This window comes from Bombus vancouverensis, chromosome 3, assembly GCF_051014615.1.
Source record: "Bombus vancouverensis nearcticus chromosome 3, iyBomVanc1_principal, whole genome shotgun sequence".
In the NCBI taxonomy this organism is placed as follows: Eukaryota; Metazoa; Arthropoda; class Insecta; order Hymenoptera; family Apidae; genus Bombus; species Bombus vancouverensis.
Window position 1 is genome coordinate 15,951,871 of NC_134913.1, and position 26,704 is coordinate 15,978,574.

The 26,704-nt window shown below is 38.5% G+C and overlaps 1 protein-coding gene across 4 annotated transcripts in view; it reads left to right on the forward strand.

Moving 5' to 3' along the window:
• sick (sickie) overlaps positions 1-26,704 on the forward strand; it is a 192,917-nt gene that overhangs the window by 141,552 nt on the left and 24,661 nt on the right. For 3 of the 4 annotated variants that reach the window (XM_033328162.2, XM_033328160.2, XM_033328165.2), the window contains 7 exons: positions 2,167-2,493; positions 3,025-3,252; positions 3,346-3,760; positions 3,936-4,077; positions 4,319-4,345; positions 5,812-6,056; positions 6,319-6,470. In XM_033328162.2, coding sequence (XP_033184053.2) covers positions 2,167-2,493; positions 3,025-3,252; positions 3,346-3,760; positions 3,936-4,077; positions 4,319-4,345; positions 5,812-6,056; positions 6,319-6,470 — 1,536 coding nt within the window. The remainder of the gene's footprint in view (positions 1-2,166; positions 2,494-3,024; positions 3,253-3,345; positions 3,761-3,935; positions 4,078-4,318; positions 4,346-5,811; positions 6,057-6,318; positions 6,471-26,704) is intronic. The other variant, XM_033328161.2, reaches the window with a different exon arrangement.

The following is a 26,704-nucleotide window of genomic DNA, read 5'->3' on the forward strand; positions in this document are numbered from 1 at the left end:
TAACATAACATTATTATCGTTGTTTCATATTTTTTTACCTTCTAGCAGAAACTTAATTCCACGGAAACTTTAATTCTTCCATATATTTGCATAGAGCGAAAGATTCGCTTATTTTAAACCATGTAAAACTTAATGTCACGTTTGTAAATTCAAATTAAATGCTTTGATTAGACAAATATCGAGAGGTATTTGAAATTCGTGTTGAATGAAGAGTGTCTGGAACAAATAGGCACCCCAGTTAAATTGCACTAGTCGTCGAGGGTAACAAGGGTGGTTCTGCTCGAGGGCTATCCCTTAATTATCCCGTGCAATGACGCATTCGATGTTCACACAGGTATTCCACCGTTATCGATCCTTCGAAACTCGTAGACACGTGTATCAGTGAGCATACGCAGTACCGGCTGTCAAGAACACTTTACGAAGCTGGCCGAATTAATTTTACGAGTGGTACGTGTTCAGTGCGTGTAAAGCTACGTGAATAATCATCCAATGTGACAGGAACGAGTGTAATTAACTATAATCATTCTGTTAAACCGGTCGCGAACGATCAAGTAACGATACAACAACTGTATGCGTGCGTTTGTATGAAATTAAAGGACGCTATTAGCGTACAGTTTGGAATACGTGACACATCGATCAAAGTAGAAGAATGGTGAGTTTACTTACGAGGAAAGATTTCAAAGTTAGGTTTTATCACTTTACGAGAAAAATGTTATCGTTATTCCAGATAGTTTTCAGGCTCATAAAATTTTTTTTCACATTTTTTCCGTGTAGTTGGAGCGCCGTTCGACTGCACCCTGGCGCTGTCTGAACGATAACATTTGCTCCGTTAGAAAAAGGAATGTTTTCACGAGAACATTTCTGAAAATAAACTAACTGGAAACGAAAGAATGAAAAACGTAGCCGACGTTGGCGTCTTCTACTCGAAACAAGGCACCGTTTGTTTGAATTTTTGTGGCAGTAGTGTCATCCAAAGATAAAAGAATCGGCCGATATTTGTTATTCTTCGATCGTTTCTTCATGTAAAGTTAGAAATTACCGTCGACGAGAACCGTGTTTCGGTCGAACTGCGAACACGTTTCTAAGGGGCAGTAAGAGAAAAAGCTGTGTTTGACCCACGGGGATCTTTTGTCTCGCTTATGGCCTCCTCGTAGTACGTTTACGATCCGGGTAGTAAAAACCCGAGGTACCGTTTCTAACCCCGTGAGTCATTTGATACGCGATATAACTCCGCGTGGTAAATGAAGGGATTGGAGAGAATCAGAAACGGAGCAGCGGCGGAAAGATCGATGAATGTTGGTTGGGTCCATTTGTCGGATCGTTTAAAGCGATTCGATTGATTGCATCGCGTGAAAGTGGTTGCCGAACGAGGCTTGACAGTACGTGGAACAATATCACGAGTTTTTCGCTATTTTGACACTTCGTGGATTGTTCGTTTTTATGAATCGTAAAATCTGCCAGTCCGTAATAAACGTAGGTGGATAGGAGGCTGTAAAAAGAACGTCATAAAGGAGAATACATAACCGAAAAGGAGGAAAATAATATTAACATTGATGTGAAGATTAAACTATTCATTGCAAGAATAAATACTGAACTTTTATTTCTGTGTCGTATAAAAAAAATAGTGTTTCAGAAGGAAAGTGAACATTTAATTGGAAATTTAAAAAAAAGGGAAAGAAACGAAGAATAAAATATTCGACTTCTAGCATTCTCGTAACTCAAACAGTAAAGGTCATACAGCAGTGCAAAAAGATCTTGTACTCCTTCGAGCAGTTGCCGCGCCGTTCCGGCGCCCTCTTCTGAATCATGCTATGAGGGTTCTGATTCTCGCAAACCGCGCGCTCGAGAATCGATAGTAGTGAAATTAACTTTACCGAAAGTCCTTGACCCAGGTCGCGAGTTTGATTGCAGCGGCACCGATGATATCCTATTACGCGTTTAAAGGCTACCGACAAGAATTTCGCAATAAAATATTTTAGAAATATTCCAGCAGGATTATTCCACTGAAATTACATTTATAGCGACGCCTCTTTACACTTTAATTTGATATTACTATCAACACGACAATACTTACAATAATAATAACAAGTTGTGTTATTTATAATAATTCGTCGAATTTTTTCAAGCGTGTTTTAATCAGAAAAAATTGTTTGTTTCCGTAAACAGAGGGTGCCGGGTGGTGGAGGCGTGATTGTGGGGGGTGGCGGTAATTCGGCCACCCCCCAGGGTGCACAACAGGGGAGTAACCTGGTATACCGTGTGGTGAGCTCCAGACATCCTGGTCATCATCCGCACGTGAAAAAGTCGGACAGTTCTCAGCAAACGGACAACTCGGCGTTCAAACATCAGCAACAGCCAGGCTTGAATAGCTCGACGAACAGCAGCTCAAACAGCCAGCAATGGAAAAAATATATCGAGGCTGGAGCTGCAAGGGATCGGGAGAGAGACAAGGAGGCTGCACCTCCGAGTCCTAATCCCTCCAGGCGATCTCAGGTAAACATTTATACAGTTTTGTTCGTTTTTACGTCGTTGCATCACCGGACAATATTGATTTTTTGAGATAGTCGGTTTAGCGAGCTTAATGCAGTCTTTGAATTTTATTTCCGTAGAAATTTCTTTTTAGAATTCCCCGATCCTCGAGCTTACGATTTAAGTTCCAATAACGCGTGCCATAAACAACGACAAGATCGGTCACACGTCGAACCAACATCACGGTTTGGCTGAGCGTTCAAAGTTGTGCGAATCGCACATGTCTTTTGATATGTAAATGCATGTGTAAGGTACAACAAATTTTATTTTGCAAGATGTTTGATAAATAATTACTATCAATTGATCGTTGAACAAGAAAGATTTATTATCTTGAAGTGAATATAATGAATCAACAACAACGACGTACCACGTCTCTCACACGTGTTGTTTATGTTTGACCCGATCGACGTACCACGTCTTTCACACGATATTGTAGGTTAAGAGGCTAACCCCTTTAGATACTTTCATGTTCTGACTGAATAATTTCTCTTTCAGGAGAAACATCGGAAACAGGCCATGGCCGAGTATGCGAACGGCGAAAAACCACAGAAAGTTTCATCGGGAACATCGACGAGCGGCAGCAGCAAAGTTAGAGGTGTACCACAGAGTTTCGGATATGTTAAGAGACACAGCGCTGGCACCAGCCCCAGTCCCAACGGAGTTCAAAATGGTGGCAAAGATTCGACGAGAACTGCTCAAGTTAGCGCAGTTCCAAGAACGAAGGTAAGATCGCTCAGTTTCTTTTTAATTTTCTACACGGCGGTATATTAGGCGAGCATTAATTAACGGATCTTTTGTTTTCGTGTGACATTGCAGGTCAAAGTATCCGGTGGTACTCAAACATGTACCACAGAACTTCAAGCCAACTCTTCCACGTCGAATCAAGGACATCATTATAAGAGTTACAGCCTCACAGGTCCTAGCGCCAGCCAACTTTCTCAATCAGTGCGAGATCGTCTTATGCTCGGATCGCAAAGTTTACCAAAGCCTGGTAGCCCAGAATTCACGGCGCTATTTGCATCCGCGCATCATCGCGAAAGAGGATCCGGTGCAGGACCAACGGCTACTTCCTTCTCACCGCGGGTACTCAAACCATCAGATGGAAGTCTCAGCGATACGTGCAGCAATTACGCGGCCCCTGATCTGCAAGGATATTACACTCCCAATAGTCCGTATACTACATCTTGGATGAGACACAGCAACACGTACACGCCAAGTGGACGTTCTCAAGGCAAGTTTTTATGCCGTTTCAAACATATTTTAGGTCAACTCAAGTGTCGCTACTTTAGCTTGTCATTTTTATAAATTTTACGTTTTACTACTGTCAGAAAATATTGAAATAACTTTAGGTCAAAGACTAGTTTTTGAATTATTTATTTTGAAAGGAAAAATTTGTGTAATTTCAGGAATGGGATTGTGCGAAGCTGACAGCGTAGAATCATTAGGATCGCATCGGGCAAGCTTAACACACGCTCGCTTATTGATACATCAGAGAGACTCGACAGGATCTCCAGCTCCACCGAGACTTAATAGAAGCAATTCTATTAGGTAAATTTACAGAGTAGTTTATTCGCTGCATTAATTTTCACGATATTACATCAAATTTTGTTACAAGTCATTTGCATTCATCCATATGTATAGATGCATGACTAGAGGATGCAAATTTTTCACCACATTTTTTCAAACGATCAGTTTCAGCTTTTTTCTGATTCTTTTTCTAATTAACCACTCTATGACAGCGATTGCTCGTTTACGGTGAAATAACGCAGATCATTTGATACCGTTCTAGCCATCTGCGGGACAGGACATTCCCAAGGTAGTGCGAAAATCTAGAATACACATTCGTCGAGCCTGTTTTCCATGCATAAGTATTGAAAGAACGAAACCTTCGAGGGTTTTGTACCCTACACGTATACACGAGTGCCAATTATACGCACTAAAAACACACATATCCATGTGCACTTACTTCTGTCGAGTTTTACATTTGTATTATTGATTTTAAATACTTTAGTTATTATTTTGTTAAGTCGATTCTATTTTTCTTTGTATTTCGTATTTGTGATTGATATGTGCTTCTTATCCAAACGCATGTCGTTCCTCGACTAGTGTGGTGCGGATTAAAACGGTAACAGACATAACGTGCGTCTTTCTCTCAATTTATCGTTTTTCCTGTCCAGAGTATGCGCACTTCTCGTTAAGTGCTAATTAATTATTTACTCATTCCTCGTTTATCAATGACTTGATCCTCGCCATACGAGTTAAGGATTAAGGCTTATTTGCACAGCGAAAGGAAACATTTTACGAATATGTAAAGCTCGAAGGTTCATTTTGCTAAAAATATCTTCGACGCTACGATGTACCTGCGTTTAATTCCGTTTGAAATACTTTTCCATGAAAGTCAACTTTTTTATCGTTTATTCGTCCTCTTTCGCTGTGCTATTACAGAACCGTACGAGTGTATACACGATCGAGAAGCGGCACTCGACATTCAGACTAAAGGGAATTTATCTTTTAATTAGGAGCCTCTTCTAGATCGACTAATTACGTATACACTCGTTAGGTAGACGGGCGTGTTTCCATCGACGTCCTAAGTCAACCGAATACCAGATGCAAAGAACTACTCTTGTCTGACGAATCGATCGATCTATGTGGAATTTTTCCGTTGAATTAACTTTAACGAGCTCTCTCTCTCTCTCTCTCTCTCTCTCGCGTGCGCGCGCGCGGTACGAAGCACGTCAATTTCTTCGCATCTGAACATTTTCATTTCAAGGACACGCATACACGTATACGCGATTGTATTCAGGAATGGAATATGCTTTTCTCCGAGATTAATCTAATTTCTGAATGCAACCAAGCGTAACAAGCTATAAATATTCAGTAATTGTGCTTTCTATCGTTTGAAAGAAAATACTTAGGTAATCTCGTGTGTATGGAAGATACAAACACTTTCTATAACGTGAACGAGATTTTGTAAATTATTTGAACGTCTTCTCTTCTTTCAACATCGATATTAGACGTTTATCGATGCACGTTGCGCGCTTTCTATTCTTCGAAGATGCAAACAGTTCGTTAAACAATCGTGACAATTATTATATATCGAATATCGTTTCATCGCATCAATAACTACGGTATCGTAGTAATAATTTCGAGTACAGAAATACTTAACGATACAATAGGATCGATTGACAGAACTTTTTGCCTATCTTCGAAGGCATTTACGATATAATACCGCAACGTTTCTTTCTACCAACTATTCAGATGTTTAAACCTCTGTTTTCGCAGATCCACGAAAAGCGAAAAAATGTATCCGTCAATGTTAGCTAGAGGAAGTGGGGCTTCGTCTTCCGTTGGCGAGGAAGTCGGAGTCGGAATAGGAATGGGCGTAGGCGTTGAACCATATTACAGCGTTCCTGTAGGATCTACCGGGTGTACGGGACAACACTGGTCTCAACCGACGTCTCCAACGCCTACGCACACTTCTCGGCAACCACCTAATCTTTACCAACACGTGCATAAGGACGACGATAGTAAGTTTCCGTTTAAAGTTATCGTTATTTTTTTAAACATCATTTTTACCAACCGTCGAAGATACGGCATGTTCTGTTACATAACTTATCGAGGAATTAACACCAAAGTAAACTCGGAGGAACGTCACAGAAACGCGTAACACGATAGCGTGCATTTTCGACATAGAGATACGCACAAGTTTCCTGCGATGTCGCTTTTCATTTCCAACCTTTTGTCAAAAATAAATGGCAAAAGGAGAACTTTCTCTTTTTTTGCCTTCAGTCCACGGTTCTTCCGTATCTTTGGTATCGACAGCGAGCAGCCTATACAGTTCAGCCGAGGAGAAACAGGCACACGAGCTGAGAAAATTACGACGAGAACTCGTGGACGCTCAAGAGAAGGTTCACTCGTTGACTAGCCAACTGTCGACAAATGTGAGTACATATTAGATCGATTATCGTAGCGATAAAGCAAGCTTGACGTATATTAACTACCTGCTACTGTTCGCTTTGAGTTGTTCGTATTTTGTAATTTCTGTACCGGTCTATTAAACTGACGTCATCGTGATATACAGTTTCTCAAGGCGGATCTATCCTACTCCGACGAAACAAGATACGTTCGTTCTTATTGTATCAAACGAATTGGTGCAAATGATTAATCATAATTAATCGAACGAGCCAACGGTTAGCAAAGTTATCATTTCATAGTCACGGTTTGCTTTAACGAGCTAGATCCGACCAAACCTGTTGGTACAATTTTCTCCATAGAACACCCATATATCATTCTTGCAATGGTTTATATACATTAGCAAAGTCCATTACCTTTGTTTTGCTTGCTAAATGTATTTATACGTTACGTAACGTGGAAAACGATGAATAACGCGAATACAGAAATTAAGTGTTAAAAGGACCTTCTGAATTCCATTATACGCATGCTTTTAAATAGATAAACGAATAGCAACTGTGTTCAAGGTAATCGTTTCCTTTCTTGTCAACGCATTTTAGAATACAATGGTTAGCGTAAAAGAATATTTTTACGCTAACTTTTCGTTTCAAAATCATCGATAACTTTCTAATTGTAATTTATACCTATTTGTTGTGATATTACTTATAGAGAAAAAGTATCGAGATAAAAAGGAAACGTGAATAATTTAAATCATCTGAAAGACAGAAAACGCAAATTCCACGAAATTACATCTTTTTCTTTTAAAACTTTTCTCTTAAAATCGAAATTTTATAACGTCGTTGCCGTATATATCGAAACAGAACGCGAGTTTCCTATCAAAAGAAGGAAACTTATAACTCGCTTCGACGATTTACGAAACCGATGGAACGTTGAAACGATTTCAAACGACCCGCGTTGTACCACACAACGAAAGCGTCCGTACAGCTGAATGGCTGTTCACCAGGGAAGATCAGTGGCCTCAACCAATCGGACGCAAAGCGGCCACTTACGGGCATCTTGGATCACCGTAGCGTGGATCGGTAGTCAGTTTACATTCAGTTTGTGCCGAGACGCGCTACTTTAAACGTCGTATGTTACTTTATACACGTCGTGAATACAAATAAACGCTCGATGTGTTTGTTGATCGAAAGTGAACGATCGAATACATCATGGTTCGGCTTAGTGGAAAAAAGTGGTAGCAGATTATTAGCGCGAAAAATTGATTCGTGTTCTGTCAACGTCTTCGGATGGTGATCAATCGGCGTCTCGATCGGCGGCTGGATCGATGTGCGTGAAACGCAGTCTTCCAACGCGGCAAAGTGGTTGAAAGAAAAGTAATCGAAATGGAGTCGTTTGTCTGGTTTGATTCTTACGAATGTAAATGGTGATCCAGTCGTCTCCTCTCCATAACTTATCGACCACGGTTCGTTCATTTTATAAATTATCAGACATTATCGTTTTACGCTCGTGACACTTCCTACATAGATTTGTTTACCATTTTAATTCTTATCTTCTCGATATCGGCGCAGAAGTTGCCTAGATAAAAGAAAAGTTCGTATTGTATACGGTAACGTTCTTGAAAAATTGAACAGGCGATAGTCCGTGTAATCCTCTGAATTATAACTCACGCGTGTATAGCTTAAAAAATGGTAAATTATATTGTTTCCCTGAGTATGTTTTAGGCAGTAAATTTAGATCGTGCAAGCAGGATAGACGATAAAAACTTGTTAGGATACGATAATTCGAACTGTGTGACGCAGCTTGAAAAAGAGACCTTCGAGCCGAAGCAAGTCTCATCGGCAAGTTATATGGGATACACATGCTGAGATACAAATTACGAGCAAATCGGCCGCCTCATTTGAACGCGATCTTAGCCCGTTAACGAGCGCGTAATCGCGATACGATCGTCAAGTATATCGCGGATCGATTAACTTCCGAACCAAACCACGCACATTTGCATACAGATTTTGTGTTTCTCGTTATTGGATTAACAAGATAATAGTAACACTTCCGATTTCGATTTTTACACATGAAAAATAACGAGTATCGCGATAAGTAGCTTAGAAGGCTTTAGGACACGATTGTTAGCAAAAAAGAAAAATATATTTTTCTATTAATTTTTCATTTCAAAATCATCGATATTCTTCTAAATATAATTTGTATCTTTTTGGTAGAACTTCTAGTAAAAACATACATATGGGTGAAAATCCTGGTTTTCCAAATCAAGTATACATGAAAGAGGAAACGGAAAAGATGATATTATGAACTCATCAACCTTCTTCTAACATTTAGCGGTATTAGAATCATGAGAGGGTCGGTAACTATAATGGTCGCAAGCTATTGACGAGAAGTTAGAAACAACAGTAGGCTAAAAATATTACGTAAAATTGAAGGAGCGTTGTTTTATCTTGCAAATCCTTTCGCTACAAAGAAAAGTCATAAGGATTTCTTTAGGTCGTAGAGCGAGAATAACGAGAGAAATGTTTTACTTTAGTGTTATTTCTCTTACCGGTAATTTACCAACTTGGTATGTATATATACATTAAAGACATCAACATCACGGTATCGCATTGGATCTCTACAAATGTTGAAAAAAGTAACAGTTCAGCCCCCGAAGTTCGTTTACCTCTGGATGGATATCTATATAGAACATGTTCAGCACAATGATCACGCACGGTTACAAGAAGATACAAATGATTTACACTAGTCTCGTTGCTCGACACGCTATGAACCCTTTCGACGATGCGTTTAGAATACGTAAAAACGAGCTATCGGTGGCACGACTCGAGGACATTTGGTTGTAAGTGGGCAATTTTCTGAAGAAATAGGAAATTTTCGATATCGGATGCGCGATCGTTGTTCGTGAATCGTCGGACACAAGAGTCGCATATATGGTAGGAAAGAAGCGCGTCGAGGATAGTTCCTAGGAAACGAGGGATCTAACTCGAGTTGCGATCATTTTTGCGCTACTATATGCGACCAGTATCCAACATTCCCGACGCGTACACCTTCGTCCACTATCGTCCTACCTTATTTTCTTCTCTTTGTCTTTTTCTCGCGTTTCCGTTTCTGTCATCGACTGGTGCGGCAGTCGGGTCGACCGTCCGTCACTCGTGCGACCGGTCGACGACGTACCGACTACCGAGCAATTGCGATGACTCCTGCCAACGGGAAAAGAACTGTCTGTGTGGACTCGGAACTCGCGATCTTTCCTTCCACCATCGCCATTTATAGTTATTGACGCCTTGTATAGTTGTTAATGGTTCCTTGTTATGCCGATCGTCCACGCGGTTCACCGACATATCCTTTCTTCGATGATGTATAAATTTTAATAATAATAGACGCGCAGTTATCGAAATCGATCGCTCTAATGTTGGCAGTAAACGACTTATGTATTCATTTAGGGCGGCGATCTTCGAGTTTTCCTCATCTTGCTAATTACTGGTTAATAAAATTACTCTTCGCTGGTTACTACGATTCTGTGGCACATCAGAAAATATATTATATGTTATATTATATACAGAGTGGTTGGTAACTGGCGGTACAAGCGGAAAGGAGGTGATTCTACGTGAAAAAAGAAGTCGAAAATATAGAATAAAAATTTTTCGTTTGAGGCTTTGTTTTCGAGAAAATCGACTTTAAATTTTCGCTCGGTACGCGTGCGAAAAAAATTAAAAAAAATTTGTATTCTATATTTTCGACTTCTTTTTTCGCGTAGAATCATCCCCTTTCCGCTTGTACCATCAATTACCAACCACCCTGTATAATATATATATGTGATATTTTTCAAGACACGTTGTTTCGACGTTTGTTATAATTTTATTCGACAATACAAGGGAAAAGAGACTAGTGCCTCTGACTAAATAGTTAGGTATTTTAAAGGCATATTTAAAAAATTCCTGCGCCACACCTGTAGATCTCTCGTGGCAAAGCAATAGGCCGCGGCACACTGGTTGAAAATCGCTGATTTAGGGAGTTGAACTAGTTTTCAACGGTTATCTCTAAACGAGCAGTCAGGAATTCTGATTTAAACGATATGTTGGTCACTGTTTAGTAATTGATATTCATCGAGATGATAATTGAAAGAAATTCTAGAAACCTCGATTTAAGTAGCTCGGAATTCTGAGCCGAACGGTTACTTGTTTAGTGGGTGAACATAGGCTGTATTAATGAGAACGTTCACGTAAAAGAAATAAATAGAGGCTTTTAATTTTTTAACTTTAAAGTATGAAAATTATCACGCATCGGCTATCTCGTTAATTTCTAAATGATGTTCTCGGTGATACGAGCTTACATATTTACGTGTTCCGGTCTACTCGCTAAGAAAGAAATACGAAATATAGGAGAAACATTATATTTACCATTTTTAATGTACTGGTAAGAAATCGGGTAATTATTAAAGTATAAGGTAATTTTTAACAAGCCTTTCACAATAATATGAATTATTAAAACTGTGAAATTCTTTTTGAACGAAATTCAACGATATCCGTTCTCGATGCCAGAGAATTATTAATCGGATGTTTTGCAAGAAATCAAATTTCCTTAGCGATTTTTTACGAAACTTTATGTTGCGCCTACCGTTACAGAAATTTTCTCAAAAATAAAACGCATCGATTTTGCTCCTCTGAAGCTAAAATCGTTCAAATGACACGAGCCATAATTAACGGTACAGCTAATGCAGCAAACACGTGCAGTGTTCCGAAAGACTTTCGCTCGTTTTGTTTATGCGCGTAACATTCTGGGCAATTTTGGATGAATCATTACGAAGCAACGAGAAAGTTCTTTTTCTTGCAGGATAGATCCAACGACTTCTATCTAACTGCCGTCGAATGCAAGTTTCTATCTCGAATGCAACGTAAATACACTCGTGCCGATTTTTTTTCTTACCGGTAAAAGCTGTGGACAAATTAGGCCTTATCTGATAAAAAGAAGTGTAGCAATTGGTTGTTATGACAAGCATTATGAAGAAATATCGTAGCTACTTACGTGGGAAAATGACTAATTATATTGTTCACGCGCTCGGTGTTTCGCCATTGACAATCTTTTGCTAGTAATCGAAATTCCAATAGATGCTTTTAGCCGGAAACCAGGCAACATATATTAAATAGCAGGACTTTCTAGACCAATCGACATGGTTGGAAATACCTCATATACGGCGTTCCTATCAATCTAATATCATACGAAACGACCCTTATGTAACTTATTAATAAGAGTCGATGGAGATTTACTATCTGTGTCTGTCAATCGATCGATCAGATATCAGTTTTGATTTTTCAATGCATTTCTCGATTTAACTATCGATAGTTCCTTATATTTTTCTTATATTTTCCTACGTTATGTATTCTTTTAATGACGTTTTAAACTTTATTTAAATATTACAGTCCAGAATTTTATCCGCTTGCAAACTAGGTCGTTTCGTCAGTTTATTGTACTCGTATCGCTTTTACTAGCTGAACATTCTTCCAGGAAACTATTCGGAGTTTAGAGTTGATACTAAAAAGAAATTGAAATCCCGAGAGTAGATAATTAGTTTGTTGTATGTAAATTAGTTACAATGAACGTACATCGAGCCGATTTTCACGAATCGAGATTTCGTCTAGTTCCCAAACCATTTATATCTGTTTTCTTCTTGTTAAAATTGCTCTTCTACGAGGAAAGTTAGAGATTTGCACTGGAAGATGAAAGCCGTGAAAGTAAATTCATGTGACATGGTCGCAACAAAGATGTAACGATCTTTTTAAACCTAATTCTTTCTTCTCCGATACGAATCGATCTTCCGGTCTTCCCGGACGATTATATCTTTTCCTCGACGATTCTCTTGAATAAGTTTTTTATAATTTGCCAACTAAATTGGCTCTTTTACTGTTTTACGCGTAAATGAAATATAATTCCGAAAAAGCCAAGGCCATAATTCGTAGATTTTATCGTTACAACTGGTCGATAATTTAAGCGGCGTATATTATGCATCGGCAGATGGTAGAGCTTAAATGAGTCAGCGAACTATAAAAATTTGCGGAGGCGATTATCAAATCCAACGACGTGAAGGATGTGTCCTGATGGGTCGTAACGTAAATCGCGCGATGCGTTTTAATTTATAACGTTTTAAAATTAGGATAGCCTGTGGAAACTTAAACAAATATTTGAATTCGACGCTATTTTTAGATCTTGATGTTCATTGAAGTATGAATGGTAATTAATGCCTTCACGGTCGATAATTCTAGAGCATATTTACAAATGTAACGCGCGCCTTATGAGCAAAGAAAGTTTACAAAACATCAAATTATTCTATGTAAAATCGTGAGATTATAAGAGAAGCTTATATAATTTATAATTTTTCAATCTGCTGATATTATTAGTTAGTAAATTATTGTATAAGAGGATCGCAATGATGGACGCGTGATCACGTTCGTAATGATGAAATTACATAAACTACCGTTCGTGGCATACTTTGATATTCCGACCAAATCTGAAAAACGTGGAGACGACTTCTTGTCGCAATTGAACAAACATTGTAGAGAAGAGTCGTCCCTTCGGTGCATCGTTCGTTTTCGTTTTTTCCTCACATAAGTACAGACGACTGGAGATTTACGGCCTCGGCTGACCCTATGCTTTTACAACTTCGGTTGGAATAATCGATTCTCGGCCTTAGGACACCGTACCACTCCCCCGTGAAAAATACGTCCACTATTCTTCGTAGGGCGTCGGACCCGGCATCTTGAAACTCAGATTTGTCATCGGTCTTGCTCGTAAATCGAACACCGTTCTCTGATGTCACGAACTTTTTTAAAATATCGTTAAGCGTAGCGACAACTACGCGACAAGATGTTTGCCGTGTGCGAAATTTTCTAGATTCTCGTCGTTTTCGCTGTAACAGAATATGATGGCCTTTCACATTTTATTCGAGGAGGATGAAATTCAAGAGAAAGAAGAGAGGAGACTTCGAAGGAATTGAAACCTCTGATTCGATTTATAAAATTATACAGTGACAGTCGAAAATGAATTTTAAAAATTCGTATAACATTGCCTTAACTACAAATTCTTACCTATGTTTCTTACTATTAATTTGTATATCTCTACGTCGTGTCTCTTCGATCAATTTTCAATTTATGCAACGTACGCGTAAGAATTTTGAAATAAATTTCGTATCTTCCAGGTGTATGCTCATCTTCGACTCTCATCTCGTTCTAAAGAAAAAGCATCTACAGTTAGTTTATCGCGAGAAACGAAGATGCAAACAAAAGAAGCAAAGAATATCTGTGTCAAAGTCAAGCCATGACTGCGATCTGTAATGGCTATAATTGAGTGGCTTTTACCTTTTAGCTAAAACGCCTGCATTTTCCTCTCTTAAGACCAATGGAAAATCTGTTATCTAGAGTCATTAATTACAAGAAAAGTTTCTAGATGGACGATAAGTGGCAACGTTGTTCAGGATATATCGCTAGCCCAGATACAACCTCGTTTCTGCTGTATTAGCAATTCTAGTGTATGACGGTATTTTTCTTACAATATTGTTGCGTCATATGATAGTCCAACGCGCATATTTACAATTAATCGTCGGCATAACGTGACACGCGCGACTTTACAACTTGTGCGCAGTTTCCGGTCTGTCCGGTAAGATTCCTCGTTTCTTTTGCCAGCGGGGAAACTTATTTCTTCCAAGGAAACTTTATTTGAAATTCGTATTGACTTAATAAAAATCTGGATTTCTACGCGTGCCGACTATAAAATCTGCTTTTATCGAGCTTACAGCGATTCTGTATAGTCGTCGAAGTAAATTTGGTAAGAATTCTGCGCTTACCCGGAAGGCCAAAATACGTAATTGATATCGCAAACGAGAGACATTCTAAACACATTCAAACGTAAAACGAGTCTCCAATGAACTTCTACGTTTTTAATTATGTTCCTGATAATATACGATGATAATATAATGATAATCGATAATGATGATGACTGATAATATATAACGACGACGATTCGGCAAACTATTGTTGCGAAAGCGATAGATTTCGTGAAATCTAAATTCTTATTATTTGATAAAATCCTTGGATAACACATAGGTCTCGTAGATAATAGTTACGCATACCACATTTTTTTCTATACACGTTTTTGCATACGTAATTATACGATGCATATATTTGCAATTATTAACCACACCCGTTACGCGATGCTGCAAACGAAGACGACGAAACGTTGTCTCGTAACATCTGTTTCCTTCAGCTTTTGTTGCTTCTTTCACCGTGTTTCTTGCGTTGCTGCTTGCTTTCTTTGTTGCAATTGAATTTCCATTGCACCGCATTTTGAAAAATTTCCTAGTCGATTATTTTTCCCGATGTTGATAGAACTCGAAGAAGACGATTTTTGAAATGCCTTATTGAGGACAGCAATTAATATTTATTACCTTTATTACGCCTTATTAAAAATTATTAGTGTTCGTTAAAAATTAATGGGAAGTCGCTCGTCGTCGTTGGAGGGTATGCCTAGCTTTAGATTTTTTATGTTCGCGGCTGCATTGTCGCGTAGGAATAAATTAAACTCCTCTCGTCTCTAACATTAAGCAGCTTTGTGCTTTATGAAACTTAATTTCTACTCGAGTATAGAGTTCATTTTTACGGCCTTGTTTTATGGTGTCCTCTATTTACGTTCCGTATAATCTACGGTTTGTGCCGTGTGCTTCTCTTATTTGTATCTCTTTCTCCAGACAATTTTCTTTAGCTACGTTTTGCAAGTTTATACAATGATTGCGGAGCATGTGTTACGCAAGCCTGCGAAACAAATTCTTCGAACTCAAATACATCCCTTCACGGGTCGCAATCTCATGACCTAAAATTCATTTTTCTCCCTAACTGTACGATTAATATTCTCATCGTAAGAAATTCTCTGCTTGAAAAATAAAATCTGAAATATTTTGTCATTCTAATATACTCATTCGTATACCCGAATATTAAATAGTAGCGTGTTTCGTAAATAACCGTCCACGAATGGTATCCAGCGGTATTTTATTCGTGTTCGAGATAACATCTTGTGTAAAACATTCTTCCTTTAAATAAATAAAAGAAAAAAAAGGTGATTCAAAAGTAAGCATAGATGGATTTTCGTACTCGCAGAAAGGACATAAAAAAATAGCAATTCACTGTATCCTCGATACGTCTATCATCGTCGTTATTCCAAAGGAGAAAAGAAATGGGCAGAAGATGCTTGTTATTTGTGAAACGAAGTATCGATTGCGTTATTTCAACCGTCTGGTGAAGTTAAACCAAGAAACTCATCGGTGGTACGCTGCAAGCGGCGCCACGCATAACGAGCGTTTTCATACGCTTTATTGATATTCCATTGACAACCTATTGGCACCCAGGGGCGTATAGCTGGTGGAACCGGCACGACTTCATGAACTTGCCTCGAAAGACAACTTGTACTGACCGCGTGGGAGTTCCGTTAATCCGTAGGAACCGAACGAGAACCTCCACTGGCGCAGGAAGTCATAAACTCTAATTGTTACCATTGTTCCTTATCGAGAAGATGGTTGTTAATCCCTTTGTGTTTCCGTAATGACCAGGCCTTTGATCTGGAAAATAGCAATTCCACAAGATTTTGGTAATTGTCCATCCCTCGAACTTTTGTTTCGTGGTAATTGATATGTCGTTAGGTGCGTAAACAAACTGAAGATTTATGCTTATGTGCATTCGTTGCTACTCCATTGTCGTCATTCTCACACACGTTCAGTATTTCGCTCGATACTTTGTTACTTATTGCATAGGACTTCACTTGAGAATCGATAAAAATATCTGGTTCGTCCATTTTGACGAAGTATAGTACTTTTCATTCGTCAGTCAACATATTCGTTTAACAACGTTGGCTACCATCGTACTATATGATCCATGATACAGATTTTTTTAGAACGATTAGGGTACGATAAATTTCATGGACAACAAATCGACAACAATGTACATAATTTAGATAACATTGCCAGAAAAAAATGTGCGGATATGATGTAATATTTTGCAACAATTAAATGTTACGCTGTAGTAGTACATTTCAATCTGTTGAAGCTGCCAGAGCAAATATATGTATATATAGGCTAACGTGTTAATAATTAAAATCATGTATATTTCAAAGCAAATTTAGTCACATTTAGAGAAACTACTAGCTATGATTACTAAATAATAATTATTAAAATGAATAAAATATCGATGTTTTTTTTATGCTCCCGATATTTTAAATAAATTTTTACATAACATCGATAAATAAAAAAAAATCGGAAACGTAAGAATCTTCTTAGGAACATGTTAAGCGTGTAGCAATAAGAAAGTACAAATGGAAGCTTCCTATTTCCTGAAAGTATTCGCGCTTCTTGATCTCTTCTTCTCGATGAGCATCGTTCGAGTACTATTGTTTTTCTCATAAGGAAAGAAACTTCTTGGCTCGATGTTGTTTATCGGATAAAAAGTTCTCCGAACGATAACAGATAGGAAGAAGAGATGTCGATCGAAGATTGCGAAAAAAAAGAGGATAAAAAGGATGCCAAGCTCTACGCCAATGGTTGGAAGGGTCTGGCCCGGATCCTGCAGGCTCTTTTGACACGAGTATACCAGCTCGGCTTTTATCCGTGTTTTTCTTTCGTCAGAGCAACCCCGATTTCTTCTTTTCCTCGGGCTGGCCTGCCTCCAGCCTCGAACTCGTTTCTTTCCTTCCAAAGCGGACAAAATCGCCGGTGAATTAGACGATTATGCCTGTCGAAACCAGCGAGGGCGACATCTCGACAATTGCAAACTTCCTTTTACCTCCTTCAAATCCCATCTTGCGCTCGGAATCATACACTTTTAAGAACGAGCAATTACGCCAGACCTCGATAAAGGATTCTTTCGTTTTTCGTTACTGTGATTCCTCGTAAACTTGCACGTACCGTGAAACGAAGCAGAGAATGTCCCGGGAACACGGCCAAACACGGACACATGTTGGATATTAGCCTTCGCTATGTCGTTCCTGAGAATTTTTGGCAATTTCCAGAATTCCTTTAACGACAATAGTTGATTCTCTGAAACCTATAGCAATCGCACTGCGAATATTTATGCAGATTCATATTTTTATGATAGGAATTTGTTCCGTTAAGTATTGGAACATGTACTATATACTTTGGACATTTTATATATATATCGCGTGTCACGCGCATTCTACGTGCCTCTGCACCCTTAAATTTGCAGAGTACAAATCTGCAGAGTAATAATAATAGAAGTAACTAACATGTGTTTTCGTAATAAAAATAAACATGCTGTTTAAATGAAGGGCTGTAATTGTGTAGTTCCCTTGAAGTAAAACGGAACCATAACTATAACAATTTTGTACGGATTCCCTCGTTTAATAATGGGGAATGCGCTGCAGAGAAGTTGCAATTACAAATCAGCCTAATAATATTCTTTACAACGCAGATATACACGTATCTCCCATAATCTCTGACGATTTAGTATTTACGCAACACCACGCTACAGATATGAGATTCATCGAAAACGGACATTAAGCTCGAATTAACTTTTTCTTTGCCTTTACATCACGATTCAAATACCGAATAACGATGTACTTGGACGATAAAACGACGAATCAACGCGTACCTTTGTCAATTTGCTCGCATTCGATGTCTGAGAAACATGCGAATAAGCTTCGCGTCATTAACGATTTATAAAAGGAGCTTCGAAGCCGCTGCACGCGCATTGTTCTCGATCGTACGTCGGCATGCAATAAATCGACGAAAAAAGAAAAAGGTCCAAGGACAGAAGGTTACTCACTTTGACATCAAACGATGATAAACAAGAAGTTGCGATTCGCGACGTGTCGCAAACCAGAGGCCGTTCGATCAAATCCGGCTTCTTCCGACTAGTCGAGAATAGACGGGGAATAAAGGAATAGGAGAATTTGCCTGGGACAATATCAGAAACATATTTGAAGTCGCGGATCGTTGAAAGGAAATTTATGGAGTCTCTTGTACCATCGAACTAATGTTAGATCTGTGCGTGTGTTAAATTTTTTTTCATTGTAAAACTCGCGCAACGCGTTGCTTGTACAAAAGGTACTCGCTCGTAACTCTGATGCATAAAATATCAACAGGAGCGTTCGATTTGCAACTTGTTGTTTACTCGCTGATACCACGAATTGATAAATTATGGTGCAGAAAGGGCTTGAGAATTACGAAATCGATAAAAACTTTTGACACGTATTACCAATTCGACATCATTGGCGTAAATTAAAGGTGTACCGTAATAGCCTTGGCTTGAATACAAGAATCCATAAAAGTATCTCTTTAATGTGATTTGAATCGTAATTCAGGTTTATGAGATCGAGAAATGACGGGCGTAAAAACGACTGACGTCGACAGGAATAATACCGTGATAAATATTACGAAGGTGATATAAATCTTTTTCTACCGATACCGATGATATTTGTATCTGTAAACGTTGTTCTACATATGTCCGGAGATTTACTTTTATCTTTCTTTACGTTGCCACACGTATAAAAGGAAAAGAGTATCTCAATATATGCTTCTAATTGCACGATCTTTAATATAACGTTCATATTACGCTATCGTGGCATGTAACGTTGATATAATGACACTAGGTGCAAGGTAGAGGGAGAAAGGAAGTAAGAGAAAGAGAAAGGAAAGTCGCTTTTTGTCCTGGGGTCTACTACATATGTATGTATGACATATATATATGATGAACCCATCCATAAGGCTACCAAGCAAGCGTTGGCCTTAATCACGGGAACAGTAGAACCAGGTCAGGCATTACTTTTATGAAGACCGAACGAATAGTTCGATAGAGACTTTTGACAATTGTCACCTTGATCCGAGACTGAGCGAGAACCAGGAATATTCGCTTTTTCGATGAAGCAACGAACCGAACGTCTCTCGTCTTTATTAAGACGATTGTTATAAGGCAGAGAATATTGGAAAAGGAAGATTCTGTAACCGAGAGAATTAATTTTTTTTCGGCCAACATCGAACGATAGTATGATAAACGATTCGGTCGTGATTCGAGCGCGTCTGCGTAAGGAGGACCGTCCAATTCTTGCCGTCAACGTCGACAATGGCAGCGGTAACAATAAGTGTGACAATAATAATGATAATTCATCGTCCCCCGTGGTTGGTGAGTTTAATTCGTCAACTTGCGCGTGTACATGCGAGGAATGGGCAAAGGCCCCGAGAAGGCGCAGAGAAGAAGATCCCGGGACTTGATTGAAGCCAACTGGCCGGCCAATCCCGTACTCCGGCTTATTAAAACTCGTGCCGTTGTTTTGTCTTTTGTCTCTCCTTTTAATGTCCGGCATTAACTAGCCGCCTCGAACCCGCGCGTCCGTCTTTGTAACCATTTCTTTTGACCCTCCCTTCTGCTCGCTTCCCTCTGCTTCTTACCTTTTTCTCTGCCTGCGTTCAACCGATGAAACCGTAGGCTCGATCTACAACTGGGACAAATTCCTTTCGTTTCGTTATTTCGCTAAGCTATCGTCTAATTTTATTTATCTTATCCAACTCGCTAGTAGATTGCAAATAAGATTATAGAAGGTTTGTTTCCTCCGATGAAATTATTTCAATAGAGGATCGTATCGTTGAGAGTGACCAATGGAAATCGTTTCTTAGTCCGGATGCGTTTTTCTTGGATCTGTGTGAAGTGGATGTTACGGTCGAGTAAGATATTAGTAAAGCATAGATAGATTTCTAATGTTTGATTCGCAAGTGTTTGATTTAATTTTACTACTCTTTGCATAAAATATTTTAGAAAAAAAAAAGAAGGTATCGGAAGAGACGGAAACGCGAAGAGATAGCTAGAACATCAGAGTTAAATCGGTTTTCACTGTTCTGTGTATTTATCAATGCCGATAAATAATATATGCTTGACAATACCGATATCAGTGCGGAGATCGAGGAAAAACGTGTCAGCTATATCGTAGTTGTTCGCATGCACAACGTAGTTCTGTTATCAAAAATCGTTCGCTGTTTCGTAGAAAATTCGCTCGAAGAATTTTAATCAGCGCTGCCCTACATGAGATGCACTAAGTATAATTTACATGATAATAAGCTTTAATTATGCAAATGTGTTGCATCATTGGTGTGTAAAGGGAATGAACATCAGCCTGGTATTGTCTTAATATTCTCCGAGTTACAGTTTTTCTTTCTTGTCGATGACGATTTCGCGTGCCATCAGTCTGACGAAACCTGTGGAATTCCGTGCACTTGATTACGCTGAGATTCATTCGCCATGAGACATTAATTTCATAACAGGAACTGCACCTGCGGCTACGATTTCCCATTAAATCCTTGATCACTCGTGCTTCCATGAAAATGGAAAAATTTGCCATTATCATTGTAATGCGGACACGTTGAATAGAAAGCAATCCACACCCCGGTGAAGCCACATGGTATATCTCCGAATTAAACGTGAATTCTCGATGTGAAATTGGCAGCTCAATTCGGTCAATCTATCGAACATTATATAGACCGTAATTTAGAGGAGTAATTGGAAATCTAGAAAGCGATGAAATTATAACAATAGCTGAAATTCGGATAGCCATCGATTTAATCTCCGCAGCTTACATTTCCACGATTTTCATTTTAATTAAACATACATATATATATATAACGTCTTTAAAATGAATATCTATATTCTTCGAAATGTTCATACATATACATTAACGTCAGGTGAATGATGTATAAATAATTGCCACTACCAAAGTAATTTATTATAGCAACCCTCATTACGCATAATCTGTCGCTATCACTTTTATATGTATTTATATTAGTGACAGACGAACGATCTATAATAATCATTGATACGGAAGTGTATTTATTATAGCAACCTCCATTATGCGTAATTTGTCGGTATCTTAATTAAATTTTATAATCCTCCAGTTATGTTCTTATCTAACAGAGAACTAAATTATATATTCGTCCCCACGTTTATCGACGTTGCACACTCTTTCCCATCTAATGCAGCTTCGAACAGCTAGAAAATTATAAAAGATCATTCGGTCGATATCGTTCCCTCATTTTTTCCGCGTTCTTTCGTCCCCCGTTATCGGTAGATATCTCGATGAAGTCGTGAGCGATTAACGGAGGGTTGTTGACCTCACGGTGATTAATAAAAGAATTCCCCGAGTTGATCGATAGGGACACCAGCGTTCTTGTTCTTCCACGTTCCCCTATACCTACCGTTCTTCCATGAAAAGAAATATACATACATATACTCTGGGTTTAGCTGCGCGCTGTTTTTACCCGAAGGCGGCTATCATCGCGGGAAAAAGTGGTAGGTGACGAGACGAAGCAGGAACGAGAGAGAAATAAAGGCGGTGCGCCGAGTTCTTTGCTTGGATTTTGTTTCGCGTAAATTCCACGCGCGTTCTCCACAGCAAATCGATGATCTTCGCTCTGCGATCTTTATCGCGACGATTCGTCTTTCAAGATTCATAGCTCGCTCGAATATGCATTCTGTTTCGCGAATTAAACAATTTCCATTTTTTTGCTCCTTCGTTAACACCTATGTCTGTGTTCGTTTTTCATAATGCAACAGAGATAACGATAACAAATTTTTAAAGCAATGGTAGGAGAATAGTGACTAGATACGAGACACGGATCCGTTGAATTCTTTCTAACGTGATATATACTAATGTTTAAAAAAAGGAATTAGTATAATGGACAATTATAAGATAAGAACGCGTATTCTATTATTATTGTTATATTATCGTAATAACCATCCTTCAGGCTCTGTATTATGCACGAAAATTAGATATATCGACCTTGAAATGAACTAGGTTCCTAAAATTATACGTCGTTAGTTAGAAATGTGTCAAACGCTGAAAGGCGTAAGAAAGAACTTGGGAACTAGGTGTTGAACTCGATGCACTTCTTTACCCAGTAGGTATATTACATGGTCTCTTAATCATGACACATTGGCTACAAAGCATAGGAGTTCCGCTCTATTCTCATGAAAAATGAGAACCTATGGTTTTTTACTTTCAGTTTTCACACGACGGAAGAACACGCACTGGGCGTGTGTTCGTCACGAACTATATACTTCCGGCTTCACGATTTTAATTACAATTAACCACACATGTCTCTTACGTCGCATGACGCGTCTATTTATTCGCATTTCCTTTATCCCTCTTTTTTTACCTACAATGCATCGTTGTCTGGCCCGATAAGATAATTCATCCTATCTACTCGCGGCATTACGATCCACACTTTTTATCTCTTCTCTTCCTCGGACTCGTTATTAACACGAGGAAGCTCCTCCGCACAGCTGGAACATGCAGCAGGAATTCGAAGCATATGCGCGAGCAAAAGTATGAGAAATATTTATTTCGATATTTCAAGTACGCAGGTTTCTTATATTGTCGCGATATATCGTAATATTGTTACCAAGCAATATCGTTATAAAATATTGCACTACGATTAGAAACATGAAATTTCGATATCAACGACGTTATAAATAGCAATCCCTTTATTTTACTCGATACCTTTAAATTAACGATAAAATCGTAGAATCTGAGTGGAAGAAATAGTCAAGAAAAAGATATCAAGCTTATCCTTGGAATTCCTTTTCACAGTTACAATGTTAAAGAACAGAGTTCCGTAATATCAATTGGCTGAAACTAAAAAAGGAAGAAAATTACAAATAAAATTAACGCGACGTTGAATCCTAACGGATTCAAGTTACTTTTATAATTTATATAGTTCCTCGACGTTTTGTTAGTACGTTATGCATCGTGGTCAAGTTTTCGGAATTCTTAAACGCTATTCCTCCCCGGAACATTAACGAACGATTACGTAACTCACTTTGTAACGCAAAACACTTGCGCGACTTGGCGTCAATTAATTCCCATCGAGGAGACGTTTCATCAAGGTCCTGACATTTAACGGAATCACCAGATTCCTCGAAAATAAGCAGTAAGACAAACGACGAGAAACGACGCTGCGCTATCAATCTCGTTGCTCCTGTACGAAACACTGTGCCGCTATCCATCAACGGGAAATTCAAATATGACCGAGGAAAAAGGTGAAACGAAGAACGAGTGAAGAAAATACCCTAACGATACGAAGAACGTGACGTATCGACGTCTTCGAAATATTAATATTTATGAGCGTCTTCCTGCAAAGAGAATGCACCTGCGTTGCGTGTATGCTTGTGCACGTACGCCGCAACAAAGCTGCAACGTCGAACATACACGCGTGCATTCTTTTTTTTCAAGCTTTCAAACGTGTGCAACGTTTCTTCGTCGTACCGAGAAACCTTCGCTTCCCATCTTTTCTGCGCGAGAAACTCTGAATAGCCGCCAGGGATCCGAGAAAAGGAAAAGTCTACTCTGGGGATTACTTATAATATCAATGAAATTATACCGACACCTGTTCGCTGTCCCAACCATTCCGCGTCTACGGACGAGATATGTTGCGACGTAATGTCGTTTACGCTGTGTACCGGATATGTTCGATATTAATATACAGATATCACTAATTTCATATTCAGATATTAAAGGAAAGTAGATAGACACGTAAAAAAACAAAATAACATTTTATTCGTTGGTCTTCTCGATCAATTAATATCATCGAATTCCGTGCTTTACGCTTGATATTTTATTCGCTGCTATCTTTTCCCGGATCCTGGAAATTTGTAAAATTCAAAGGAATTGAAGCGTTTATGACGTTGTGATAAATTATATCGTATTGCTTGGTCCTTAGTCAATCAATGGTAATTTTACCATTAAATATACCGATATTACGATCAATGATTAATGTCAGGAAATTCTTTTAATGTTTTAGTAATCACTTCACATCGAATAAGTATCTACTGATTTATGAAAACGTATATATTACTTACACAGATAATTTGAGACATATTTAATTACTCTACTAAACTATATATTATAGACAACAAATGGTAATCAGGGCTTGACACGAACGGTAGAAACGTTCGAAGGAATTACTATCAGATTATTATTACCGGAATCGAAGTTCGCATCAAACGTATCGAGTAGACGCAGCAAGGTGCATGGGGATTTTCTTCTCCGCCATTTTAGTGCCATTACTCGCTGCTCCCGGAAACTTCCCGGTTCGAAGTTAACGTCGCGTACGGTCGACTAGCTCGCAATAAAATTGGACATAAAATAAAATAAAGACGAAGCAAAACAGTATGGAGGATGGGAGATTTAAACGGTCTGCAATTATCGAGATCAGCAGAATATTTCTCACAGTCGAGAAGCAAACCATTTTAACGAATAATTCGTCCGCTTTATACAGCACATTTTGTAACATTCGCATATTTTGACTATCGTCCATCTTATCGTTTATTAGCTTTATAAAAGAATCTTAGGTTTCGTTCAAACAACAACAAAGTATCATGCCGACAAGCTATATTCGAATTACCATTTTAAAGTAGCGTTGAGCGCTGTTAATCCGTTGCTAAAACTATTCAGAAACGTATCCAATACGCTGCTAATATTACACGATCTTTAAATATAGACGTCCTTTACGACTCTTCCGTTGATTCTGCAAAACCACCACACCTTCTACGTCATTTTTGTTGTGTTTTTTCATCTTTCGTGCAATCAATATTCCATCAGGTACTAGTCCCGATGAATAACAATCACGGTTTTTTTATTGCGTCGCGCAAAAAGCTATAGTTCAATAGGATTACATATCGTAGTACTTGTACGTGCCACACACGTGAATAACGTAGAGCCATATTATGCTAATCGCTACGAGGTGAAGTATCGTTTGTTGGTAGACTTCGATTCGTGCAATGTAAATGCTTTGAAATAATTCTTTGGCTTCAACGAATTGGTGACCCGTGATGTAACGGGTCGAATTAACGGGAAGAATTTAGGATAGCTACCATACAGCTGGTCGTTGTGATAGCAGAAACGTTTGTAGAAATGGCACGTCTAATGGCACGGCAAACTGGTTTATCTGAAACGCTAATCGATACATATTTATAGCGGACATAAAGTCTCGAGTGTGCATAATTTACTTTTAATACTTGTGGACATAGCGGCAGTATCTTTATCGCCTAGAGAAATTAATAACATCGGCTTTGCATATGTCTTTTCATGGTTAGCGAACCATTATAGCTAATCAATTTTTCCCAGTGTAAAACAAGTCACTGTTAAAACCGTGATAACATTGAATTACGGAATGGACTTATTTAAAGAGCAAAGTGTATTTAAAAATGATTTATACATTTATATGCTGTTAGATACTGCTCTATCTAATTAATAAACGAGAGATAAAGTTAACTTATACTTTTTCTAACAGCCTTTATCTATTTGAACAAAGTTTGCTATCTTTTATCATTTTTTGAAGAGCGTGTTGTTATAAATTAGTACAATCGGAACAAAATGTAGCGAATTACATTGGCATATGACATACTGGTGTGACTCGTCACAGAAACAATCAGATATCGTCTCAATTCAAGTCGATGCGCGTCAAGACTTCATTTTCATCCGCTTAAATAATTCAACTCTCGATCGTACTCTCTAGTCACCAGGTAGTCGCATTAAATTGCAAAATGTTCGCGACAAAAAGGTGGTCTTGGCTCGGCTGGCCCGTGACTTTAACGTTCTCTTAAATACGAACCTAATTCGAGTTGAGTGGAATCCAGCCTACGAAAGCAGATGGACATCCAATGAACCAGTTTTAATTTCGATGACTGCGATTAAGCGCTTCTTTCGAACAATCGAATTCTGCATACGGATCGCGCGTTCTACGTGACAAGAAGAAATATTTAACTTGTCACGAGGCAAAGATTTCTGCCGCTGATAAAAGTACATTTAATAATAACGATAAGAGAAGCTTCGTTTTCATCGAGGAACCAACGAATGGTAAATTCTTCTTGAATTAGAATTTGTTGAATCGAAATACGCGATGAATTATTATTATCCCCGAGATATTTTTACATTATGGTTGATTGAGATAGAAATGCTCGTGTCAAAGTAACACCAATGAATGCTCGTTCGATAAAAGTAATTTAAACGTACAACTAATAAATCTTTGAATTGACAAACTCGTCGAAATTTTAAGATGCTTAACTTTACTGATATTGTTCAAAGTTTTTATAGCCTGTCTCTAACTATTACGTCTGAAGTACTCTGAATCGTCGTATCGGAAATTACAGTCTGATGCCGCTAGATAAATGATTAGCGAGTAGCATAAAGCCCCTTAGTTGATTTAGGTCAGTGACTATCGTTGTTA